The 22,136-nt window shown below is 39.9% G+C and overlaps 1 protein-coding gene across 2 annotated transcripts in view; it reads right to left on the reverse strand.

Annotated features, from left to right (window-relative positions):
- Positions 1-2,344: 2,344 nt before the first annotated feature.
- Positions 2,345-22,136, reverse strand: part of CTTNBP2NL (CTTNBP2 N-terminal like) — a 61,260-nt gene continuing 41,468 nt past the window's right edge. For both annotated transcript variants that reach the window (XM_017524317.2, XM_017524316.2), the window contains exons 4-6: positions 11,613-11,843; positions 5,985-6,092; positions 2,345-4,909 (exon numbers count right to left, since the gene is read on the reverse strand). In XM_017524317.2, coding sequence (XP_017379806.1) covers positions 3,431-4,909; positions 5,985-6,092; positions 11,613-11,843 — 1,818 coding nt within the window. In that variant the 3' untranslated portion in view covers positions 2,345-3,430. The remainder of the gene's footprint in view (positions 4,910-5,984; positions 6,093-11,612; positions 11,844-22,136) is intronic.

Genomic DNA, 22,136 nt, shown 5'->3' on the forward strand with positions numbered 1-22,136 from the left:
TCAAGGGACCCGGATATAGCTAGTATTTGTTGAAATGATCATTAATTGGCTTAAATGCTGGAAACTTCAAATATGTAAACATCCACACTGTTTGAACATTTTTTGCACATCGGAGGATTTTCAAGTGCTTCTGTCTGGCTTGCGTTTGCTAACACTGCGGCAGCAACAGCACTGGAGCAGGAGAAAAGGGATGCGTTAGTCATCTGTAAAATGAGAGGGCAGAACAAGATTATGCTTTCTTAAGCAGAATACATGAGCCATGATGGCTTCAGGGACTCTGGATCCTATGAAGCCATCAGACAAATTTTGCACACAGGCATATTCATTTTTCTGGGGATAAACTCTATGGCTTTACTAAGATTCTCAAAAAAATCCAGAACCACCACATGGTTTAAAAAAAAAAAAAATCACAGACTGGATTACTGTAAAGGCCTTTTCCAGCTTTAAGACTCTAAAGAAAAGCAATGTCTTAGTTCCTTATGAGGTCTAACCTGGATGGGTCATTGATTTCATCTGGTCTGTCAAAGCCACAATCAAGTGCTCCGTCTACGCCACCCCCTTTCCAACAAAATATGCCCAAATTGTGCAACATTTTCCCGTTTGTACAAACAAGACTATTTCCCCCTCAACAGTATGTTTAACTTGTTTTAATGTAGTCTGCTATAAAAATGAAGACTTCTGCATGGTATATTTGGCTTTACAAATGTTAATGCCTAGTTAATGCTTGTGTTATACGGTACACATCATTACAATCTGTTGACCAATAACAGCCTTTGCAACATGGGTTAATACTAAAATTATGAATCATGGAACTTTTACTTAGCACACACACACAACCTACAGCAAACTTAAATACTAATCCATAGTAACTAACTGGGTTATTGGATCCATTGCAAGATTGTGCTTATTTATCTCAGAAGATAGGCAACTAGCAAAAATACACTTTTCTTTTGCATATCCCCACCCCCATATTACACTGTAAAAGAAATACATTATTCAGTGCACTTCCTAAGAAATAAACTTCCTTATAGTATCTCTCTCTAGATATATCTATCCCAAAACAAAGGAAGAGCACAATGCAACTTTTAAGATTACCATGTAAAGCAAAAGAGACAATCACTCTCTGGCACTGTAGCCTCCTCTCCAGTTTAGAAAGTTTAGCTATTTTATCAACACTATTCATTTTGGCTTTGCATAGGAATAAAGTTCAATTCGTGATTGCTTTGGACAGTTTAAGATACCCCCACATCATTGTGGTAGACATCTTGGGGCATTAGTAGCATTTTTATTTTTCATGTATTTGCCTTTATCAAACTACAAGCTGTGGAGTCGCCAATATCCTCCATTGTGATTTATACATTGATTTCCATCACCTGCCTTTTTCCTATCAACACTTATTAGATTAAAAGGAAATAGACAAATTATAGCAGGAGGTCAGGGCTGCTGGATAGATGTTGGCTAGGAGAATGTATGTCAGGATACCAAGGCCTCTCCTGTATGGACACAAAATCATATAACCACTGTGTCTGAGCTGGGTTACGGATAGCCTTGTTTGGCAGAGGGGGATAGTCATTATATTCTATGAACTTTGTCAGCTGTACTGGCCTACACAGCTGGAAAGTTTGGAGGTTTTTGTCCACGTAGACTTGCTATGATGAAAATGACAGAAGTTTCTAGAATGAAAGAGGTTGGAACTTGGCAGCTTGCAAGCTAAATCCAGCTGCACAAGTGTTTGTTTAACCAGCACTATTTAAATATTTTAAAATCAGTTCTTCATATTTAAAAATGAGAGTTTTTCTCATGAAAATTTGGATTTTTAACAAATGTGAAGAACTGGTAATCCTGGTCTAGCATTCTTGCATGGCAGCAAGCAGATGGAGCTGAACAGATGCCCTTTTAAAGTGGGGCTTGGGCACTTCAGTTTGCCACAGCTCCCACTACTCACAGCTGTTTTACACCACATGAGAGGCCTGTTTCACTCATTTCCATGACCAGCTGAGTTCTGTCCCACTAGGGTTTGTTTAGCTCTATTTATTTAATACAGATGGGGTCTCGCTATGTGGATGAGGCTGATCTTGAATGCCTAGTCTCAAGCAATCCTCCCATTTCAGCCTCCCAAAGTGCTAGGAGTACAGGCACGAGCCACTGTGCCTGGCCAGCTCTGCCTTTTTGATACTGAAGATCTGGCATTCATCTGCAATTTCCCCACCTTCCTGTAAACAAAATTCTTCCTTTGATTGTGCCCCAGCCATATCTAGTTGCTTTGGTAGGTAATCTTAATGTGCAATTCTACTTGTCCTTTATGCTATATTGCAAACTCCAAAGATATAATCACACTAATATTTGTGTTTAAGTGTGTGTATGTTAAACATGTAAAGGGGTAATGTATCTATACAGATATATGTATACTTCCCATTTAGGCAAAAGTTAATTTGGTTTTACAGATACAGACACCAGGTTCTGGCAGCTTGGAGAATAAGTGTAACAATTTGGTAAAATTTATATAAATTCTGACTTATAATATTACAAAGAGTGAATTTCAAGTTATTGCTTTTTGATTACAGAATAAAAATTTCATTCTGTTGCAAAACTTTTATACAGAATGAGTGACCATTTCCTATTCAAGTAACAGCAATCAGAATCAGAAGTTCCTTACACAACAGTAGATGCTTCAGACATTTTTTGAATGGAGGTGCGATTTCATTCTGTTCAAGAATTTATGTAGGAAACTAGGAGTGAGTTAATTTTTCAAAAGTACAAGAAAATCAGCACCCTAACTGCTTAGTGCTCAGGAGGGTTTTTCAAGGGCTCTATAAAGCTCAGCTTTGTGGTGAGCTCACACCCACCTTTAGAAGGATTCCCGTTCTAGTTATGCAGCCTTCTTTCAGAACACAAAGCTTGTATTAAAACAGTAAAAGAGGATTAAAAGCAGTGTTGGTTTTTAACATTCAGAATTCGCAGAGGATCGCATTTCCTGCAATTAAATGGTCCATTTTGTGTTTTTTGCTGCAGAATCACATTCATATGGCAGTCATATTTCAGGCACTTTTAAAACATGTTCATCTGGAATAAAAATCTGCATGAACCACTTCTGCATAATTCAAAATGAGTGTTGAGTGATTCTAGTTCCAAAATAGATAGCAAATCACCACCTGGTACTCAATTAGCTTTCTTCATCACAATATGACGGTGACTGCTGAGCTTGAGACATCTTTGAGGTGCCTTTCTAGCTTCAGTAAAAAGATGTGAACCATACAAATCCAAACTACTCAGTTTCTACTTAAAAAAATACAAAACGGTGAAACATACTAAATGTATTATACAGATGGTTTCAGCTACTATCAAAATAAATAACATAATCTGACTCAAAAGTCTGAGCTCTTGGACGAAATCTGATGGAATGTCAAACGTGGGGATTCCCTCCTAGGGACTAGCTGCTGGTAGGCAAAAGTAACTCAACATCCTTACCATTTGCTACAACGGTACTGGAAGAGCAGCTGCTGGCAAGGTCTTCTGTGGTGGTCAAAGCGGATGCCTGGGAATGAGTTTTGGTCAAAGGAGTGGTAGCAGAAGAAGGGGTGAGGCCAGGTTTTTTGGGTGGGATGGGTGGAGGGTTTCCTCTCTCAGCTCTGGGGATGGTTGGGGACTTGATTCCTGGAGATAGGGGGCTCAGGGGACTGGACACTTTCCCTGGAGTAGGTGAATGGCTTGTGTCACCTCTTGGATTGGCAGTGTTGGCCAGATTTCGATAGTCTGTGCCAAACGGAGAGCTGTTGGGAGAGACTGGCTTGATTGGCCCTTGTTGGCTAGTGAATCTGGAGAGCACCTGAGTGACTGTGTTTCGGGCCAGCTGCTTGGCGGCAGAGTTGTCTATGAGGGTGGGGGATAAATCCCTGGACGGAGGGCTTTGTAGGCCACTGGCTTGTTGGTCCTGATCTGCTTGGGACTGAAATTTGTGCCGAGCTGCATGGAACCGCTGGTTGATGCCTACTTGGTAGGATGACTGGTAGCCAGGGCTGCTAGCTGATGACCCCAATAAACGCTTAGTGAGTACCGGTGAAGAACAAGGAGAGGAGGTTAAAGAGGAGGAAGCAGTGCTGCTGGGAGACAGGGAGCTCCCACTGGAATGGAGGGGGCTGGGCACTGGGGCTGGCATCTCAATCCCCACAGGACACCCACCATTCTCCACTGGTTTCTCTTGGGCCAATGCCACAGATTTTTCCCGTGGAGGCCCTTGGTTTTCTACATTGTTGCCTGCAGTCAGCTCCCTGGTAGTTTGTGTCTCTGGGTCAAAATGGCCATTGGTTTTTGCATATGAGAAGGGAGGAGAGGTGGGACCAGGCAGCCCAGTGTTTGTCATCTTGGCTATGCTGCTTCCATGGGTTCTTTCTGCTGGAAAACTCTCTGTTTGGCAAAACACAGACATTAGCACGAGAGGCTCAGTTGCTGTGCCTTTGGACATGGTTACTGGTTTCTTCAATTGCTCATTAGGGCTACTGTGCTGGTGGGTGGCCTCTAGGTCCTTCACTATCTTCTTCAGACTTTCCATTTCTTCTTTCAGAGTTTTGGTCCGGTTCTCTTCTCGGTTCAGTTTTGCTCTCAGTTGCTCCCTTTCAATGTCAAACTCTGACAACTGCTTCTCCACCTGGGCCTCAGTCTGCAAGCCTCGCTTTCTCTCAGCTGCCAACTCTTCTTCCAGTTTACTCACTCGGCTCTTCTCCTTCTCCAATTTCAGGCTCAGCTCTCCTGCCTTCTGCCCTTCCTCGGCTGCCTTGTTGGTGGCTTTCTTGCACTCAAGCACAAGCATGGATGAGAGCTGCTTGTGGCGGGAGCGCTCCTCTTCCAGCTGACTAGAGAGCTTCTTCTGTTCTTTTTCAAACTTTTTCACTTGGGACTTTTCAAATTCCAGCTAGAAAAAAAAAATGCCACCACAAATATTGATTAGAATAAGAGATCTACTCAAAAAGTATGATCAAATAGAGTGTCTCTGTTAGCTGTTCTCTGGTATATAGGATTAATACGCATGTCACAGTGCTTAGATCAAGTATTTCTGAAGTTTTGGAACTCCTAGCACAAAAAAGCACACACTATGATTTATCTTTCTCTGATGATTTGTGAGGCTCTTCTAGTTCCTGTAGTGTCTTGCAGTGATTAGTGGGACTATGATGTATCTTTGTGTTTCATGTATGTGGAGAGTACACAGCATCAGAACCAATCAAAACAAGGTAACAGAAAGCCGGATCAACCAGATTTGTGATGAACGCCGCTGCTGAAAGCAAGCCTTTTAAAGTTTCAGCAATCATTTTCTCAGGTCTTAAAAACAAACACAAATAGTTGCATTTGAATCATACTTTTTACACAAATACCGTCTGTTTTAATTGTCTACCCAACCCTATTTGAGGCAGAGACTCTGTGTGAAAGGGAAAGGGTTGAAGAAACTCAGTGTTTTTCAAACTCTGAGATCCATTAATGGATGGGGAAACAATTTAGTGAGCCATGACTAGAATTAAAAAAAAAAAAAAATAGAAACCATCAATATGTAGACAGTAGGGGTTATATATGATTTCATGAGATTTTCGTTTTAGGCATAACTGTGTGTGTTTATACTGGATTGTGACATGTCATTTCTTACGGGGTTTCTAAATCAAGAAAAGTTTGAGAGCTACAAACTTTTACCATTCCCCAATGTGTGTCCTAGTCTTACAGTGAGGGATCTATATCAATAAAAGATTTTATAAAACCACAGATTTGCTAAACACAGAACCCTATTTTGTTCTTGAAGACTCACAATGTGCTTCTGCATACTAAAGATCCTAACAAATTTAAAGTTAGAATCCTGTTTAACTTTGTTTAATCCAGTAGTTCCCGAACTTATTTGACCACAAAGCCCCTTTTTGAACAATAACAATTGCTTTCCTGCAGAGTAATTTTTGGGAAACACTATTCTAGGCAAATGCTACCGTGAATCCCTCTACCTTAATTACCTGTTGAGTCAGCCTCTCTCTTTCCTTCTCTAGCATGTAGGTGACATCATCTCCTTCAGCTGTATCCTGTGCATGCCTCTGCCTTTCTTCCTCAAGGTCTAGGATCACCTTTAAAGAATTTTTAAAAATTCATTTCCAAATATCAAAGAGTTGCATTTATTAATACAGCCAATACTAAGTGCCAAACCAGGCACTTAACAATAGTTCCAGAGATCAAACAAACAAATAAATAAATGAAACCCAGCAAGGCCTACCAAGGAGCACACTGCCTTACAGTGACAGCCATGAAACCTCTGTGTTAGAAAACAGTAAGATCTTTACTTTACTTGAAGTATGTAAAGAATTATATGCAAACAGAAGAGAGCAACTAATAGCTAGAGGGGTTGAGGCAGTTTCGAGAATTAGCAGAAATTCCTAGAAACTGCAGGCAGTTTGGTGTTACTAGGGGTCAGGTGTAGGTGATGGAGCAAGACAGGACCACAGAAACCCGAAAGCTGAGGTTTTCCTCTCAATGCTGAAATCACTGGAAGCACCAAAGGAGGAGCCTGAAATTCAACATTTCAAAAAGGTGCATTCTAAGTGTGCCTTGTTTCACTAATAATACAAGTTTTTATATAGTTAGATAAGAGGTGAAAACTCTCTTGACTTCATCCTGCATGTGAAAAGGTTCAATTATACAGACCTTAAATGGAGATTTTTCACAAGGTCTTTTATTTGCCTACCCCTATTCCACTTCTCCTGGTGTCAAAGGATTAAGCCCTATTTTAAGGAGAAGACATATTTATTTATTTTTTGAGACAGGGTCTTGCTTTGTCGCCCAGGCTGGAATGCAGTTGTGTAATCATGGCTCACTGCTGCCTCGACCTCCCTAACTCAAGTGATTCTCCCATCTCTCAGCCTCCTGAGTAGTTGGGACTATAGGTGTGTGCCACCATGCCCAGCTAATTTTAGTATTTTTTGTACAGATGGGGTTTTGCCATCTTGCCCAGGCTAGTCTCGAACTCCTAGGTTCATGTGATCCACTCACCTCAGCCTCCCAAAATGCTGGGATTACAGGTGTGAGCCATCACACATGACCGAGAACACAAATTAAAGGGACATTTTTCACATAATATCATCTACAACTGCAAATATTCTGACCGGCAATAGAATTCTTAGTAGTTTCTGCTCATGCTTCAGAGGTGTCTTGGCCCAGACTTCCAGGGTAGGGCACTGTCGTCCCAAAGGCCATGTCTTAGTCTTCTCACTATAATTTTTATGAATGAAGACAGAAAATCTTCTGGGACATGAAACCTCCCCATAAAAATAAAAATGAGCTCATGACAACGATCCCAGCACTTCTGGGAGATAGAGGCAGGAATATTGCTTGAGCCCAGGAGTTTGAGACCAGCCATTACTTACTTTCTTTTCCTCCTTCTTCTATTTCTTTTTCACTCCCTCCCTCCCTCCCTCCCTTTTCTAGGGAGACAGGGTCTTACTCTGTCACCCAAGCTGAAGTGCAGTGGCATCATCTCAGCTCACTGCAATCTTTGCCTCCCAGGCTCACGTGATCCTCCCACCTTAGCCTCCCGAGCAGCTGGGACTACAGACACACAACACTATGCCCTGCTGATTTTTTGTAGAGATTGGGTTTTGCCATGTTGTTCAGGCTAGTCTCAATCACCTGGACTCAAGCGATCCTTCTGCCTCAGCTTCCCAAAGTGATGGGATTACAGGTATAACCGACTGTGCCCAACTCAAAACCCCATTTCTACCAAAAAACACAAAAATTAGCCAGGCTTGGTGAGATGTGCCAGTAGTCCCAGTTACTCAAGAGGCAGAGGTGGGAGGATCACCTGAGCCCAGGGAGGTGGAGGTTGCGGTGAGCCACGATTATGCCGTCGCACCCCAGCCTGGGTGCAGAGTGAGACCTTGTCTCAAAAACAAACAAAAAAGACTGGTGCTGTGGTGTGTGCCTGTAGTCCCAGATAGCTGGGAGGCTGAGGTGGGTCACTTGAGCCCAAGAGTTCCAGGCTATAGGGTGCTATGATTGCGCCTGTCAACAGCCACTGTACTCCAGGCCCAGGCAACGTAGCAAGACCCTGTCTCTCAAAATAAAGGCAAGGAAAAAAAAAAAACTCGTGGATTGCCTTTTTTTTAAATCTAATTTTTCAATTTAATGAAAGACATGCTTTTGGCCAAAAGTGGTAAGTTGTATCTTCTTCCTTTTGGGAGTCCTCTAAAATTACAGAAACTGAATAAAAAGACTAAAATCCCACAAAGACAAAGGAGAGAGCCTCCAGCAGAGAAGAAATTTTAATCATATTTTGAAGAAGAAAAGAGGCTGAAGGAGTGGTAACTACTTTAGTATGAAGGAGGGAAGCTGTTTTGCCCTGCAGAGCTCCAAAGAGATGGAACCTGCAGGTGGTAGGTACTGGAGAGGAGAGGTGAAATGTAGAATAGAAAACAGGAGAGCTGGCTCAAAGCCTGTTTTTTTTTTTTTTTTTTTTTTTTTTTTTGAGACAGACTCTTGCTCTGTCACCCAAGCTGCAATACAGTGGCACAATTTCAGCTCACTGCATCCTCCACCTCCTGGGCTCAAGCGATTCTCCTGCCTCAGGCTCCTGAGTAGCTGGGATTACAGGTGCGCCACCGCGGTCGGCTAATTTTTGTATTTTTAGCAGAAACAGGGTTTCACCATGTTGGTTGGCCTGGCCTTGAACTCCTGACCTCAAGTGATCCGCTTGTCTCGGCTTCCCAAAGTGCTGGGATTACAGGGTGAGGCACTGTGCCAGACCTTCAAAGCCTGTTATTTTCAGAATCATTTGTCACCTCACCCTGATTCCTGCACATGGACCATCAGCATCTGGCACCTGTCACATCTAGTATTCCCAAATCCTGAACCTGTCACAAGAAAGAGTATGACAGGCTCAGGATCTGGGAATACTAAATGTGACAGGGAATGGTGGTAGGAAAACAGGATTAAATTTGTTCTGGGTAAGGGTTAAGGACAGGAAAGGGAGGTGGGGTATAAGATGCCGAAATCTGTACCTGTATAAAGAATATAATATAAATGTCTAAAATTGATAAAGTAAGAGAGAACAGTGCAGTATTCAGAAATATGGAGGTTAGCTACCAAAGAGAATGGCTAAAAGAAAAAAGTGGATGCCTGTGAATACTGGGGAGGATGGGAAATGAGAAGATGTAGAATAGGAAACTTGTTTTTCATTGTAAGCACAATGACCATGTAATTTACTATTCAAACCAGAACACTTCTGACAGTCAAAGGGAATATGGTTAATAACTAAGCCAAGGTGATAGGCATAAGCTGAGACTATCAGCACCGTAATCATAAGCCTCTAGGTGCTGATTTCTAACAAAGTCAGTGATCTACTTTGATAAACCACTTAAGCTTGAACCCAGGAGGTGGTGGTTGCAGTGAGCCGAGATTGCACCACTGCACTCCAGCCTGGGTGACAGAGTGAGACTCCATCCCAAAAAAGGAAAAAAGAATTTCAAAATTTAACATTCCCTTAAAACATTTGGCATTGCAATACAGTATTAAGAAATTTTGAATTATTTTTAACTTCTTCCTTTCTCCAATCACCTAGAGCCACAAACTGTCCCTAGTACACCTTCCATGACATGAAGGGAGGTTGCTAGCCAACCTCCCTTCAACACAAGTCAGTCACTTCATGAATGAAATGGAAATAAAGCCTGCCTATTAAACAAAAAAATGCTGTGAGGATTTTCTTAGAGTATTATGTAAAAGCCCCCCCCCCACCCCAATTTAGGCAACTATCTTCTACCCATTGATACCTTTTTTTTTTTTTTTTTTTTGAGACGGAGTTTCACTCATGTTACCCAGGCTGGGGTGCAATGGCGCGATCTCCGCTCACCGCAACCTCCGCCTCCTGGGTTCAGGCAATTCTCCTGCCTCAGCCTCCTGAGTCGCTGGGATTACAGGCACGCGCCACCATGCCCAGCTAATTTTTTGTATTTTTAGTAGAGACGGGGTTTCACCATGTTGACCAGGATGGTCTCGATCTCTTGACCTCGTGATCCACCCACCTTGGCCTCCCAAAGTGCTGGGATTACAGGCTTGAGCCACGGCGCCCAGCCTTGATACCTTTTAAACTGGAGTGTAAATGTTCCCAGATTACTTCATTCTAACCAGAGGTTAAACTTTTTTGGGGACTGGGCGCAGTGGCTCATGCCTGTAATTCCAGCACTTTGGGAGGCTGAGGCAGGCAGATCACAAGGTCAAGAGATCAAGACCATCCTGGCCAACACGGTGAAACCCCATCTCTACTAAAAATACAAAAATTAGCTGGGCATGCTGGTGTGTGCCTGTAGTCCCAGCTGCTCAGGAGGCTGAGGATGAATAATTGCTTGAACCAGGGAGGTGGAGGTTGCAGTGAGCTGAGATTGCGCCACTGCACTCCAGCCTGGCGACAGAGTGAGACTCCGTCTTAAAACAAACCAAACACACACACACACAAAAACTAAAAAACTTTTTTGGGTCTTGGGTAACTTGGAGAATCTGATGATTAAAGCTATGGAAAAAATACATTTCCCACAAAAATGCATAAACTTTGGACATTCTGTATATTTTCTGGGGGATTGTGGAACATCTGAGGCCTATCCATCGTTAAGCAGTTCCACTCTGGCCTTTCATTTGGCTTCTGTGAAGGGAAAGAAAAGATCATGGGCAAGACCCAGAGCCTAGGAAATTTATCAGATGCAATTTAAGCAGATGGCTCTAAGGCTGGTAACCATAAAAGTAAGGTCCACCAAATTTTGCAGCTGCTAACCCAATTTTCCAGATGAAAATGTTTCCTACCAAATGCACTAATACCTCCCTTGTTGGCATAAATCTGAACTGATAAGTTTTTTAAAAATGAAGATTCTAGCCAAGCATCTTTTATAGGCCAAATTTGAGCAGTAAATGACAAGATGACAAGCTGGTGAATAAATTCACAAGCACTACAATTCCAGTAAGATGAAGCAGAGGAAAGGACAGGTATGCCTTCTTAGGGCTTGTTAGAAATGGAAACACACACACACACACACACACACACACACACACACACACACACACTTACTTTACTAATAGAGTAGAACAGCTTTAAGGTAAATAAACCTAGGGACTGTTTATGGTTTCATGAGCAATAAAATGCAATGAAACTCAAAACTAGGAATAACAGGAATAAATGAAAATAAGCTATTGGCTTATGTATTTATCCTCAGGTAAATTCTCTTTTTCTCCCTTGGACATAGTATGACTCAAATACCTGTTCATCTTTCTATTTATCACTTAAGTAAGCAAATAGAGAACACTCCCTTCAGCTACAAGCTTGGCCAAACCGGTTTGTAGCCAAAGTTTGAATGATCAAGAGCTGAAAAAACATACAAAGTGTTTTGGAGTGACATATCAAGAAGGAATGCCATCTTAAATAATGTGTCTGGCACATTCTCTAAACTTAACATTTGGAGTAAGCTGTTTTTTCTTTTCTCCTGATTCTTACATAAGCTAAAGGGCTTTTTGATACCTGTGAGATGTCCCAATTACTGTGAAAAACCAACAGCTGACAAGAAAGTATCAGGCACAATTTACTAAGATTTACACATCAACTGAGGTGAGCCTACCTTTCGGTGCCTGCTCTCAGCAGCAGCCAGCTGGGACAGCATGCGCTCCTGCATGTTCTTGCACTGTTTCATCACCACCTTTAGAATAGAGAGTGGGTTTGTGCAGACGGGCTGCTTTTCGCCATCATTTTTCTCTTTCAGTGTTTCAAAATCTCTTTGTAGAGCCATTAAAGGATCACTAATATTATATTTTCCATAGCGTTCTTCAATAAAAGTATCTCTGTGTTGGGCCTGGAAAAGAAGGGGAAAAAAATAAGCATCTTGCTTTTTAAAACTACCAGGGAGGGAGGTTTACTATTCAGTGGTTATACATTGAAGATTGTGGTATTAGTATAAACGTAGCCTGCTAATTACAATTCAGATTGAGCCATTTAAATGCAGAAACAGCACCAGAAAGGTGGCATGGTATATTAACAACAACAAATACTTATAAAGTGCTAGCTATGTATTAGACATTGTTCTAAATATTTATAGTCATATTAGCTTGTTTAAAATTGACAACACTGTAAGGTAGTGCTATCATCTCAATTTTGCTGATGAGAAAACTATTCCTGGTTACTCATCTAGCCAGCTGTCAGAATTGGGATTTAAACCCAGGCAGCCTGACTTCAGAGTCTGTGTCCTTAGCCTCTGTGCTTATTGTCTCTGATGAATGTTTACATTACCAGCAGGTACATTTTGCTTTTTTTCTGTTATGGCATTAGCATTTCCAATATGTTAAGCATGATAATTTTATGAGTATATTTAGAGACCTAACAAAATGCCAGCAGATTTATGAAGGGTGCAGAATATAAGCAGGATCACATTACAATCTAGGACTACTTGTGATCTATGCATATGAACCTTCACTTAGCTGTTGATGGGTCAAGAGGACGGAAGCACCTCATGACCAGAAATGCAGACAAAATCTTTTCCACCTGCTGCCAAATTCTACCTCCTCTTGTCTCTGTTTGGTTGTTACTTTCCATTATCTTTTCTGCCTCTTTCCAGGCTTGATGAGCCTCGGGGATGAGCATGTAAGAAGGGGATGCAAACTGGTGCTTGTTGTCTGGACAAGGGCTTTAGCTCTCAGTACCAAGTTGGGAGTATAAAGAGCAGGAGGTGGGTGGAAAGATATTCCTAGGCTTCCATCTTTCCTCATCTCTGTAGGAAGAGCTTGAAGAACTCCTTATGAGCATCATACATTACATGCACATTACTTTTTACTTATTACACAGATATTTAAGTTTCTTGAGATATTTTACAATGAAAAATGAAGCGTTAACACAGGGTTGAAGAAACTAAAAAATCACAGCAAAGTACTAATTTAAGCTTTCAAATGAAATCTAGTTATGAAAACACTGTTATTTATCATTTTTAAAAAACTATTTAATCAGTAGTTATGTTTTCTTAGCACTGCCATCCACAAATAGGAGCCTGTTTAAAAAGAAAGGGAAATCCACAATTTAATGGCTATGCTTTAATTTAAAGGAACCTTTAAGAAAATAAAGCAAACATAGGGTTTCTTTAACACAGAAGTGTTTCAGTGCTGGAAATTGGATGCCTTCTTCTTCACTGACTATCCAATTTAAGCCCCAGGAATCACTTAGCCTTATGGTAAAATTTTGTGTTGTTATCAGCTGGCAAATGTTCAAAGCAGTTGGAAGTTCTGGGTTTTACTTCTGGCTCGACTACAGCCATCTTATGTCATGACATTATTGGAGTATTTGGATACTGAACATTTGAAGAGAGAAATCCATTTCTTTACGTTACTAATAACCATCTTTCTAGCCTTATTGTGTGTGTGTGTGTGTGTGTGTGTGTGTGTGTGTGTGTGTGTGTGAATTAAAGTGGGGGAGGTCTACAACACAGAGTCTAAGACAAAACCCTACTTTTTGCAGCTCCAAGTTAAAAAGGAAATTCTCAGTAAAATTTCAAAATAACCTGTAGTCCATTTAGAATGCAGAAAGAAAAGATCAACTCCTGAAGTAGCCATTCTTATTTTAAAACATGGTGAATGGCCAGGCACAGTGGCTCACATCTGTAATCCCAGCACTTTCGGAGGCAGAGGCAGGACCATCACTTGAGCCCAGGCGTTTAAGACCAAGCTGGGCAAAATAGAGAGACCCTGTCTCTACAAAAAATAAAAAAAATTAGCTGGGCATGATGGCATGTGCCTGGAGCCCTAACTACTTGGGAGGCTGAGGCTGGAGGATTACTTGAGCCCCATCTAGGCTGCTATGAGCTCTGATTACACCACTGCATTCCAGCCTGGTCAGCAGAAGGAGAACCTGTTCCAATAAATAAATTAAAAAAACACAGTGAAAGCAAAACCAAAAAGCTAGTTATATGTTAAAAGCAACAGTGCCAAACAACATGGGACTCATCAATATTTCCCTTTTACCATGTTTCTTTAAATTCAGCTATAAAAATCTAAAATTGATTACCTATAACTCAATTTATTATTATTATTATTATTATTATTATTATTATTATGTTTTGAGACAGGGTCTGGTTCTGTCAACCAGGCTGCAGTGCAGTGATGTGATCTCAGCTCACTGCAGCCTCGACCTCCTGGGCTCAAGTGACACTTCTTTCCACCTCAGCGTCCTGAGTAGCTGGGACTACAGGCACGTAACACCTCACCCAACTGTGGTTTTTTTTTTTCCACTTTTTTTTTTTTCCGGTAGTGACATGTTTCATTACGTTGCCCAGGCTGGTCTCAAACTTCTGGGCTCAAGCAATCCTTCTCCCACGGCCTGCCAAAGTGCTGGGATTGCAGGTGTGAGCTGGGGTCCAGTCAAAGTATCTGTAGCTACTGATGTCCTAAGTCATTTTTAGGCCATTTTTAGAAAAATAAAAGAGCTTCGACAAAGAAGCAAAAGAAAAAAAATTCCTTTATACAGCTGAAATACTACTTTTCTAATGGTCACATTTCTTATTCATGATAGCCATTTCAGTATGGTTAGTAATGGTAAAGGAATAATTATTGGCACTGTTGATTTAGTAGGACAAAAAGGAAATAGAAAAAGTAAACCCAAATATTTTTAACAACCTTTTCCTTTTTATAGTACCACAGAGAAAGTAGGATGGAAGAACAGGAGCTGGGACTACAATTCATGACCTTGACATCAGATCTGCTGAGAAGCTGTCTCTCTGGTTTGAGTACTATATAGTTAACTAATCCCAAAAATATGACTTTTAAAACCCACACTGTGATTACCCTGTGTAATTAATAAGCACCACAGAGTTATGAGTAGCAGACAAAGAGCTTCTTTGGTGAGGTCTCAGTCTGAGAACAGTTGTTTGGCTGTCTGTTTTCTCTTGTAGTACTTCATAGTAATTTCATAATCACTTGCATAGTAATTGCAAGTTGTATATTATAGATGGTTTTGCCTGTAAAGGAAAAGGATCTGTGGAATAATCTGAAGAAGGCTCCTTGTCAGAGAGCAATTCTCTTAAGTACATTCTAATATGGGGTCAAATATAGAAAAGGTGAATTCAAAGTCTGTATTTATTATATCAAACACTGGATTCAAAAATGGAAGGCAGAACATAGTATTTATCAATTAATGAGTTAGTCAGGTGAAGTATAGGGATTACAAGTTTAACAGTATAAATAATAATGAAACTCCAAAACAGATATTAAGATTTGAAGAATGAAGAGATTTAATGGGAGTGTGTAATGATTATCTATTCCTGCATACCAATCACCCCCAAAGTTAGCAGCCTTAATAATAAACATTAAAAAAAAATTCACAGTTTGGAGGGTCAGGAATCTGGGAGTGGCTTAGCTGGGTGGTTCTGGCTCAGGGTGTCATGAGGTTGCAATCAAACTGTTGGTCAGGGCTGTATCCATCTGAAGCCATGACTGTGACTGGTGGACCCACTTCCATGCTTGCTTACTCACATGACTGTTGGCATAGGCCTTGGCTCCTTACAAGTGCCAGCTTCCAACAGAGCAAGTAATCCCCAGACCCCTAAAAGAGACAGAGACTAAGATGGAAGTCCCAATGTCTTTTATAACCTAATCTTGGAAGTGACACATCATCATTTCTGAGGTATTCTATCGGTCACACAGACCAACCCTGGTAAATGTGGGGGCAGACTACCCAAGGGCGTGACTATCAGGAGGTAGGGATCATTGGGGGTCATCTTGGAGGCTGGCTACAAGGTGAATGGCTAGATGTGCTACCACTATCATTTATATCTCAGGTCAAAAAAAATTTTTTCCCCCCTCAGGTCAAAATTTAAAGACCAAAAACCTATATTCAAAACTATCAAAGCTGAGTTTTAATATTTTAATGAATTTCAGTTATTTTATAAGATATTTTAAATGATCTTAGATTTGAGTTTTGGGGGATTTTAGTAATAAAGCTAAAGTAAATTCAATTTTATTATTTTTACTTCAGTGACAATGTGTACTTTAACTGAACAGAAATTCCTACATTGCCAGAAAACATGATGGTCTTTAATTGCAGAAAACAGAAAAATAACTGGTTGGTTAGACAGATTCAGTAATAGAGGGTATTATCATTATCACAGCAGCCAGAACACATCAGTCATCTATTACTCATTTATTTTTCCTGTCACAGGCTTAATGAAACACACCACTACTGAAAGCTTAAAATCAAATCACATAATATTCTTACAGTCTGCCATACTTGCTGTCCAAAAGTTTCAGCTATGTTATTCCTAACTTCAAAAGGAAATATGAAGTAGTCATCTCTCCTCACTTTCCAGTATAGTGTGTGTGTATATTCCGATCTTAAAGTAGGAAATCAGTCTCTTTTTATTCTTTGGCACCAACATGAACAATGGTTCAAAGTCTAATGGTGAAGAATTAAGACCCATTTAATTGGAAGTTTACATTCAACTATGAGGTTTTATTTTCAAGACTCAGGCTGGTACCGTAACTGAATTAGGATGTATTTCTGCCATTAATGAGACAATTCTGAAATGATATTTTAAAAAGTAATCAGCAATAGGAAGACTATTGAAATGTTCTGAATACCTCATGCCAGGGACCAGAAAAAGAATATGATTCCAAGCATTTGGTTAATGCTACCAAAAGCATGTTAAAAGCAATCATTTTCACATGCACATTGAATCCATTTATTGTCAAATAATTCACACAATAGATAAACTATTTATAGTTTATAGCAACCTGAGCAACTGGAAATAAAGCAAACATTCTGGATAAAGATGTTAACAATAGGCTGGGCATGGTGGCTCACGCCTGTAATCCCAGCACTTTGCGAGGCTGAGGTGAGTAGATCATGAGGTCAGGAGTTTGAGACCAGCCTGGCCAATATGGTGAAACCCCATCTCTACTAAAAACAGAGAAGTTAGCCAGGTGTGGTGGCAGGTGCCTGTAGTCTCAGCTATGCAGGAGGGTGAGGCAGGAGAACTGCCTGAACCTAAGAGGCGGAGGTTGCAGTGAGCCGAGATCGAACCATTGCATTCCAGCCTGGGCAACAGAGTCAGACTCTGTTGCGCAAAAAAGAAAAAAAAAAAAAAAGATTGTTCTGGAAATTCCTTCACAAATTGCTGAATGAGAACTAGAATGAGATTAGCAAGTTTCTTTTTTATTATTATTTCATGTATACTGGGTTTTTAAAAAAGTACATGATCTAATGAGCAACTATCAAAAACACCCATTTCGCATGTCAGTCTTGGCTATTTGAGTTTTAAGAATTAACTGGCCTCCTCTATTTTGGCTTGACTTATATGTATTCGAAGAGTTTTTATCAGCCGGGTATGGCGGCTCACCTCTGTAATCCCAGCACTTCGGGAGGCTAAAGATGATAACAATATTATAAGAAAACCCTCGTTCTGGAAATTCCTTTACAATTGCTGAATGAGAACTAGATTTTAATGTTTTATACTAATAAAAAAAAGCTGATTTAACCTCATTTAAACTTTAATTTTTGGAAAACTACAAAATTTAACATGACAGTAAAGAGAGAAGATTTTCATTATTTAAAAATATTTCAGGCCAGGTGCGGTGGCTCACACCTATAATACTAGCACTTTGGAAGGCCAAGGCAGGCGGAAGATCACTTGAGGGCAGGAGTTTAAGACCAGCCTGGCTAACATGGTGAAACCCCATGTCTACTAAAAATACAAAAATTAGCTGGGTGTGGTGGTGCACCCCTGTAATCCCAGCTACTTGAGACACTGAGGCACAAGAATTGCTTGAACCTGGGAGGGGAAGGTTGCAGTGATCCAAGATAGCACCACTGCACTCCAGCCTGGATAATGGAGTGAGACAAAATATTTTAACTGACTGTGAAGTAGAATGAACTTCAAATATTCCCTTTGGAGTCAACTTGCAACCATAAATATTTATAAAAGTATTTACATAAGAACAGATGAACATTTATTATTATTTGACTAACGTGTACTAAATTCTATTCAAGACTAAAAATGGTTTAGTGTAAATAGGTACAAGTGCGGCACTTCTAGCCCATAGACTGCTTGTTGATAGCATAAGAATATGAGTAAACAGGCGGGTGTGGTGGCTCATGCCTGTAATCCCAGCACTTCGGGAGGTCGAGGCGGGTGAATCACCTGAGGTCAGAAGTTCGAGAGCAGCCTGGCCAACATGGCGAAACCCCATCTCTACTAAAAATACAAAAATTAGCTGGGTGTGGTGGTAGGTGCCTGTAATCCCAGCTATTCGGGAGGCTGAGGCAGGAGAATCGCTTGAACCTGGGAGGCAGAGGTTGCAGTGAGCCAAGATTGCGTGACTGCACTCCAGCCTGGGTGACAGAGCAAGAATCTATCTCAAATATGTGTGTGTGTGTGTGTGTGTGTGTGTGTTTGTGTAAACAGCATAATGTAGTTGCTTCAACATTCCAATTCCAGGGTCCTGTGAAACGTTCTAATGAAACTGAAATAAAATATGTTGAGATTTTTTCTTTTTGTTCTCAGTTGTTAAGTGGAGGTAGGTGGCTGAAACAAACTACATGTACATTCTGGACTGAGTCCACAAGAATAACTTTTTGAGGTGTGGAAGAAAATGTGTTTAGGAATTCAACAAGTACTGAACAAATTATTGAACTGATAAAGGGAGAATGCTCTGAATATAAATTAAGAATTTTCAAGTATAATTTTAAAATACTTTATTTTTGGCCGAGGAGGGTAGATCACCTGAGGTCAGGAGTCTGAGACTAGTCTGGCCAACATGGTGAAATCCTGTCTCTACTAAAAATACAAAAATTAACCAGGCATGGTGGTGCATACCTATAGTCCCAGGTTGGGAGGCTGAGGCAGGAGAATTGCTTGAACCTGTGAGCCAAGATCGCACCACTGCACTCCAGCTTGGGTGATAGAGCGAGACTCTGTCTCAAAACAAAAAACTTTATTTTTTAGAGCAGTTTGGGGTTCACTGCAAAATGCAGCAGAAGGTACAGAGATCTCCCATGTATCCCCTGCCCCACACAGGCACAGCCTCCCTATTATCAACATTATCACCAGAGTGGTACATTTGTTCCAACTGAAAAAAGTATTATTTTAAATGATACATTAGATCCTAATCTCTTTTTTTTTAGGAGACCTTACATTTCTGAAAGTACAATGAGAAGATGCATACCTTACATAATATACAAAAATAGAGATGCATCATGGTACTGAAGAGAAAATCACAATAGGTGAAAGCCTATGAAAAAGTGCTTAAGTCATTAGGGATCAGGGAGGTGTTAAGTTAAAAAAATAAGAAGACACCACTATACAGCCACTACTAGAATGGCTAAAATTACAGACTGACAACATTAAATGTTGGAAAGAAGTTAGAGTAACTAGAACACTCATACATTGCTAGTGAGAATATAAAATAGCACAACTACTTTGGAAACTGGTCTGGAAATTTCTCATATAGTTACATAAATCCTAACTGTAATTGTAAATATTAAATATTAATCCAAAAGATATGAAAACACATTTCTACAAGACTTTTACATAATTATCTATAGCAGCTTTATTCATAGTAGCCCCAAACTAGAAATAATCAGATATCAATCAACAGGAGAATAAACAAAATGTGGCGCATTCATACAATGGAATACTATATAGCAATAAAAAGGAACAAAATGCTGACATACACAATAACACTGATGAATCTGAACATCATACTCAGCAACAAAAAGAAGCCAGGCATAAGAGTATGTTCTGTGTGACTTTGTTTAGATGAAGTTGTGGAATAAACAAAACTGAACTATGGTGAACAAAAAATCAGAACAGTGTTTTCCTCTGGGGACAGGGAAATGATTGACTGGGAAGGAGCACAAGATCCTGGTGTGATAAGAATGTTCTGTGTCTTGATAGTGGTGTGGGTTATGTGGATGTGTGCATCTGTAAAAACACATTAAACTGAAATATTTAAGATCTGTGCATTTCACTATATCCAAATTATACCTCCAGTTAAACAACATAAAATGTAAATATATTTAATAAAAGTTACAAGAAAAGTTAAGTTACATGTAATATATATTTTACATACAGTATTTCTAAAACAGATAGGAAGGTCAAATCAAAGTAATTTGAACAATCATGACAGCAAAAACAAGAGACGTTCACACTCGAGCTTTTCTTGCCTGCTAAACAGTGTGCTGAGTATTTTACATATCTAATTCATTCCTAACAACATTCGGTATGAAGCAAACAGCACTATTATCTTCATTTTATAGAAAAACCGAATATTAAACACGTGACTTTCCCAAGGTCACAAAGCTAATTAAGTAGTGAAGAATAATAAGTGGTATATATAGTTAAGTGCCATGTTAGCTGATTGAATAATACAGAAATATAGTCCCAGGACTTTGTAGGAATGAATTTCAATTTAGTAGGTCTTGATCAGCAACTTGAAAATGAAACACAACAGAACAGAAAACACTGCAGAGCACTGAATGTTACAAAATGCATTTTGAGAAACTTTTCTTCCAGCATAAGAACGTAAGTGTGTACCCTGGGTCAAAATACAAAGTCTACTTTTCAATATGCATTACTGCCCAAAAAGTTTGAGAAACACTAGAATGGAATGAAGAATGCAAGAAATCTGAATCCTGAATCTATCATTTAAAATAATTTAAGTTATAACAAACATGTAAATACTAATAGAAATGATAATCAGTATTATTGTTTTACTTAAACTAACAAATGTTATAAAATCTATAAACTAGGAGAGGTTTGGCCTAACATCAAATATACATAACGTAACAAAAAACAAATAATGCAGCACATCTCTGTGTTATCAAGGTTAAACAACCAAAATCTCACTGGAGAAGTCTGGGAAAGTTTTCTGGACTTGTGCATGATTTGCAGAGCCCATGCTTTGAATGGTTTGATTGAATACTTAATGTTTGCTGGGTACTGTGTATTATAAGTGATTTGAGTAATGATAACAGAATAGAGATGTGACTATGTACGATCTAGTCCACTGCCCTCAGGGAGCTTAAAATTTGCCAGACAAGTATAAGGCCTAACAGCAGCAATGAACAAACAGCCTCTCCATTTAAATGTTTTCTAAATAATATCATTAATGTTTAGAGGAACACCAAGTACAATTTATTTGAGATCGGAATTTTCTAAGACTTAGACTTTACATTCATAGGAATAGGAAGGAAAAGGCCAGCCCTGGAAGTGGGTGGGTTCTGGCAGATAAATGGAGCAATAGGCAATTTAATGAATTACAGGAAACAGCATGAGGTTGGCAGGGTTCAGGTAGGGGGCCCACACAACCCAAAAGTGTCTCTGAAGTGTTACACAATGAAACCCAGCCTACAGACTATAGCTGTGTGTGATACTTTAAGTTAATCCTATGAACTTGAAAAACTTTTTTAGAGATGTGCTGGGCTCTTTCACTCACTATTAACAGACAGTGCAGAAAACGTCAAGGTTAATATATTTTAAAAGAGCTCAGTAAACAAGATGTGAAAGGATATCTTCATTTCCTCTAGCTAAGGTACTCTATGGGAGAGAGATCTGAAGCTATATAACTGTGGGCTGGGTCTTAATTCTAAAAATTTATTTGAAGCAAGTTTCTTAAATTATAAACAGACTGATATTATAAAGAAACATGCCAAGAGACAAGCTGCTCATAAGTAAGGTCCTGGGAAGAGGGCCTAATCTTGGTTGAGAAGTAGAAAGTACTCATATTTAGAAGTGATCAAGTAACAGGAATAAGAAGTTTGTTGGGGAAGTGGAGGTGGGGTGTGAAAAGTGACAGAGCAGAATGAAAAAGGGGAGAGTAAAACTTTAAGACCCACACCATGATGAGAGCAGGATGCCAGGGTAGGCAAACAGAAGCAAGGACAGTGTAATCATACTTCCTAATGACAGAAGGTGGAATGGAATATCTAAGTAACATATTAAGAGAAAGAGCAGGCTCCATGTCACCAAGTTGGCAGATGGAAAGGTGGCAATTTCTGTTGTCTCTGTAGCCTTATATAGAGAGAAGTAGCTAGCTATTTGGTTTCAACCAGCAGTCAGACAGATTGGGACTCAAATTCTTCTCTAGAGAACAAAAGGAGGAGAGAGTAAAAA

This window comes from Cebus imitator, unplaced genomic scaffold (assembly GCF_001604975.1).
Source record: "Cebus imitator isolate Cc_AM_T3 unplaced genomic scaffold, Cebus_imitator-1.0 Scaffold32, whole genome shotgun sequence".
Taxonomy (NCBI): domain Eukaryota; kingdom Metazoa; phylum Chordata; class Mammalia; order Primates; family Cebidae; genus Cebus; species Cebus imitator.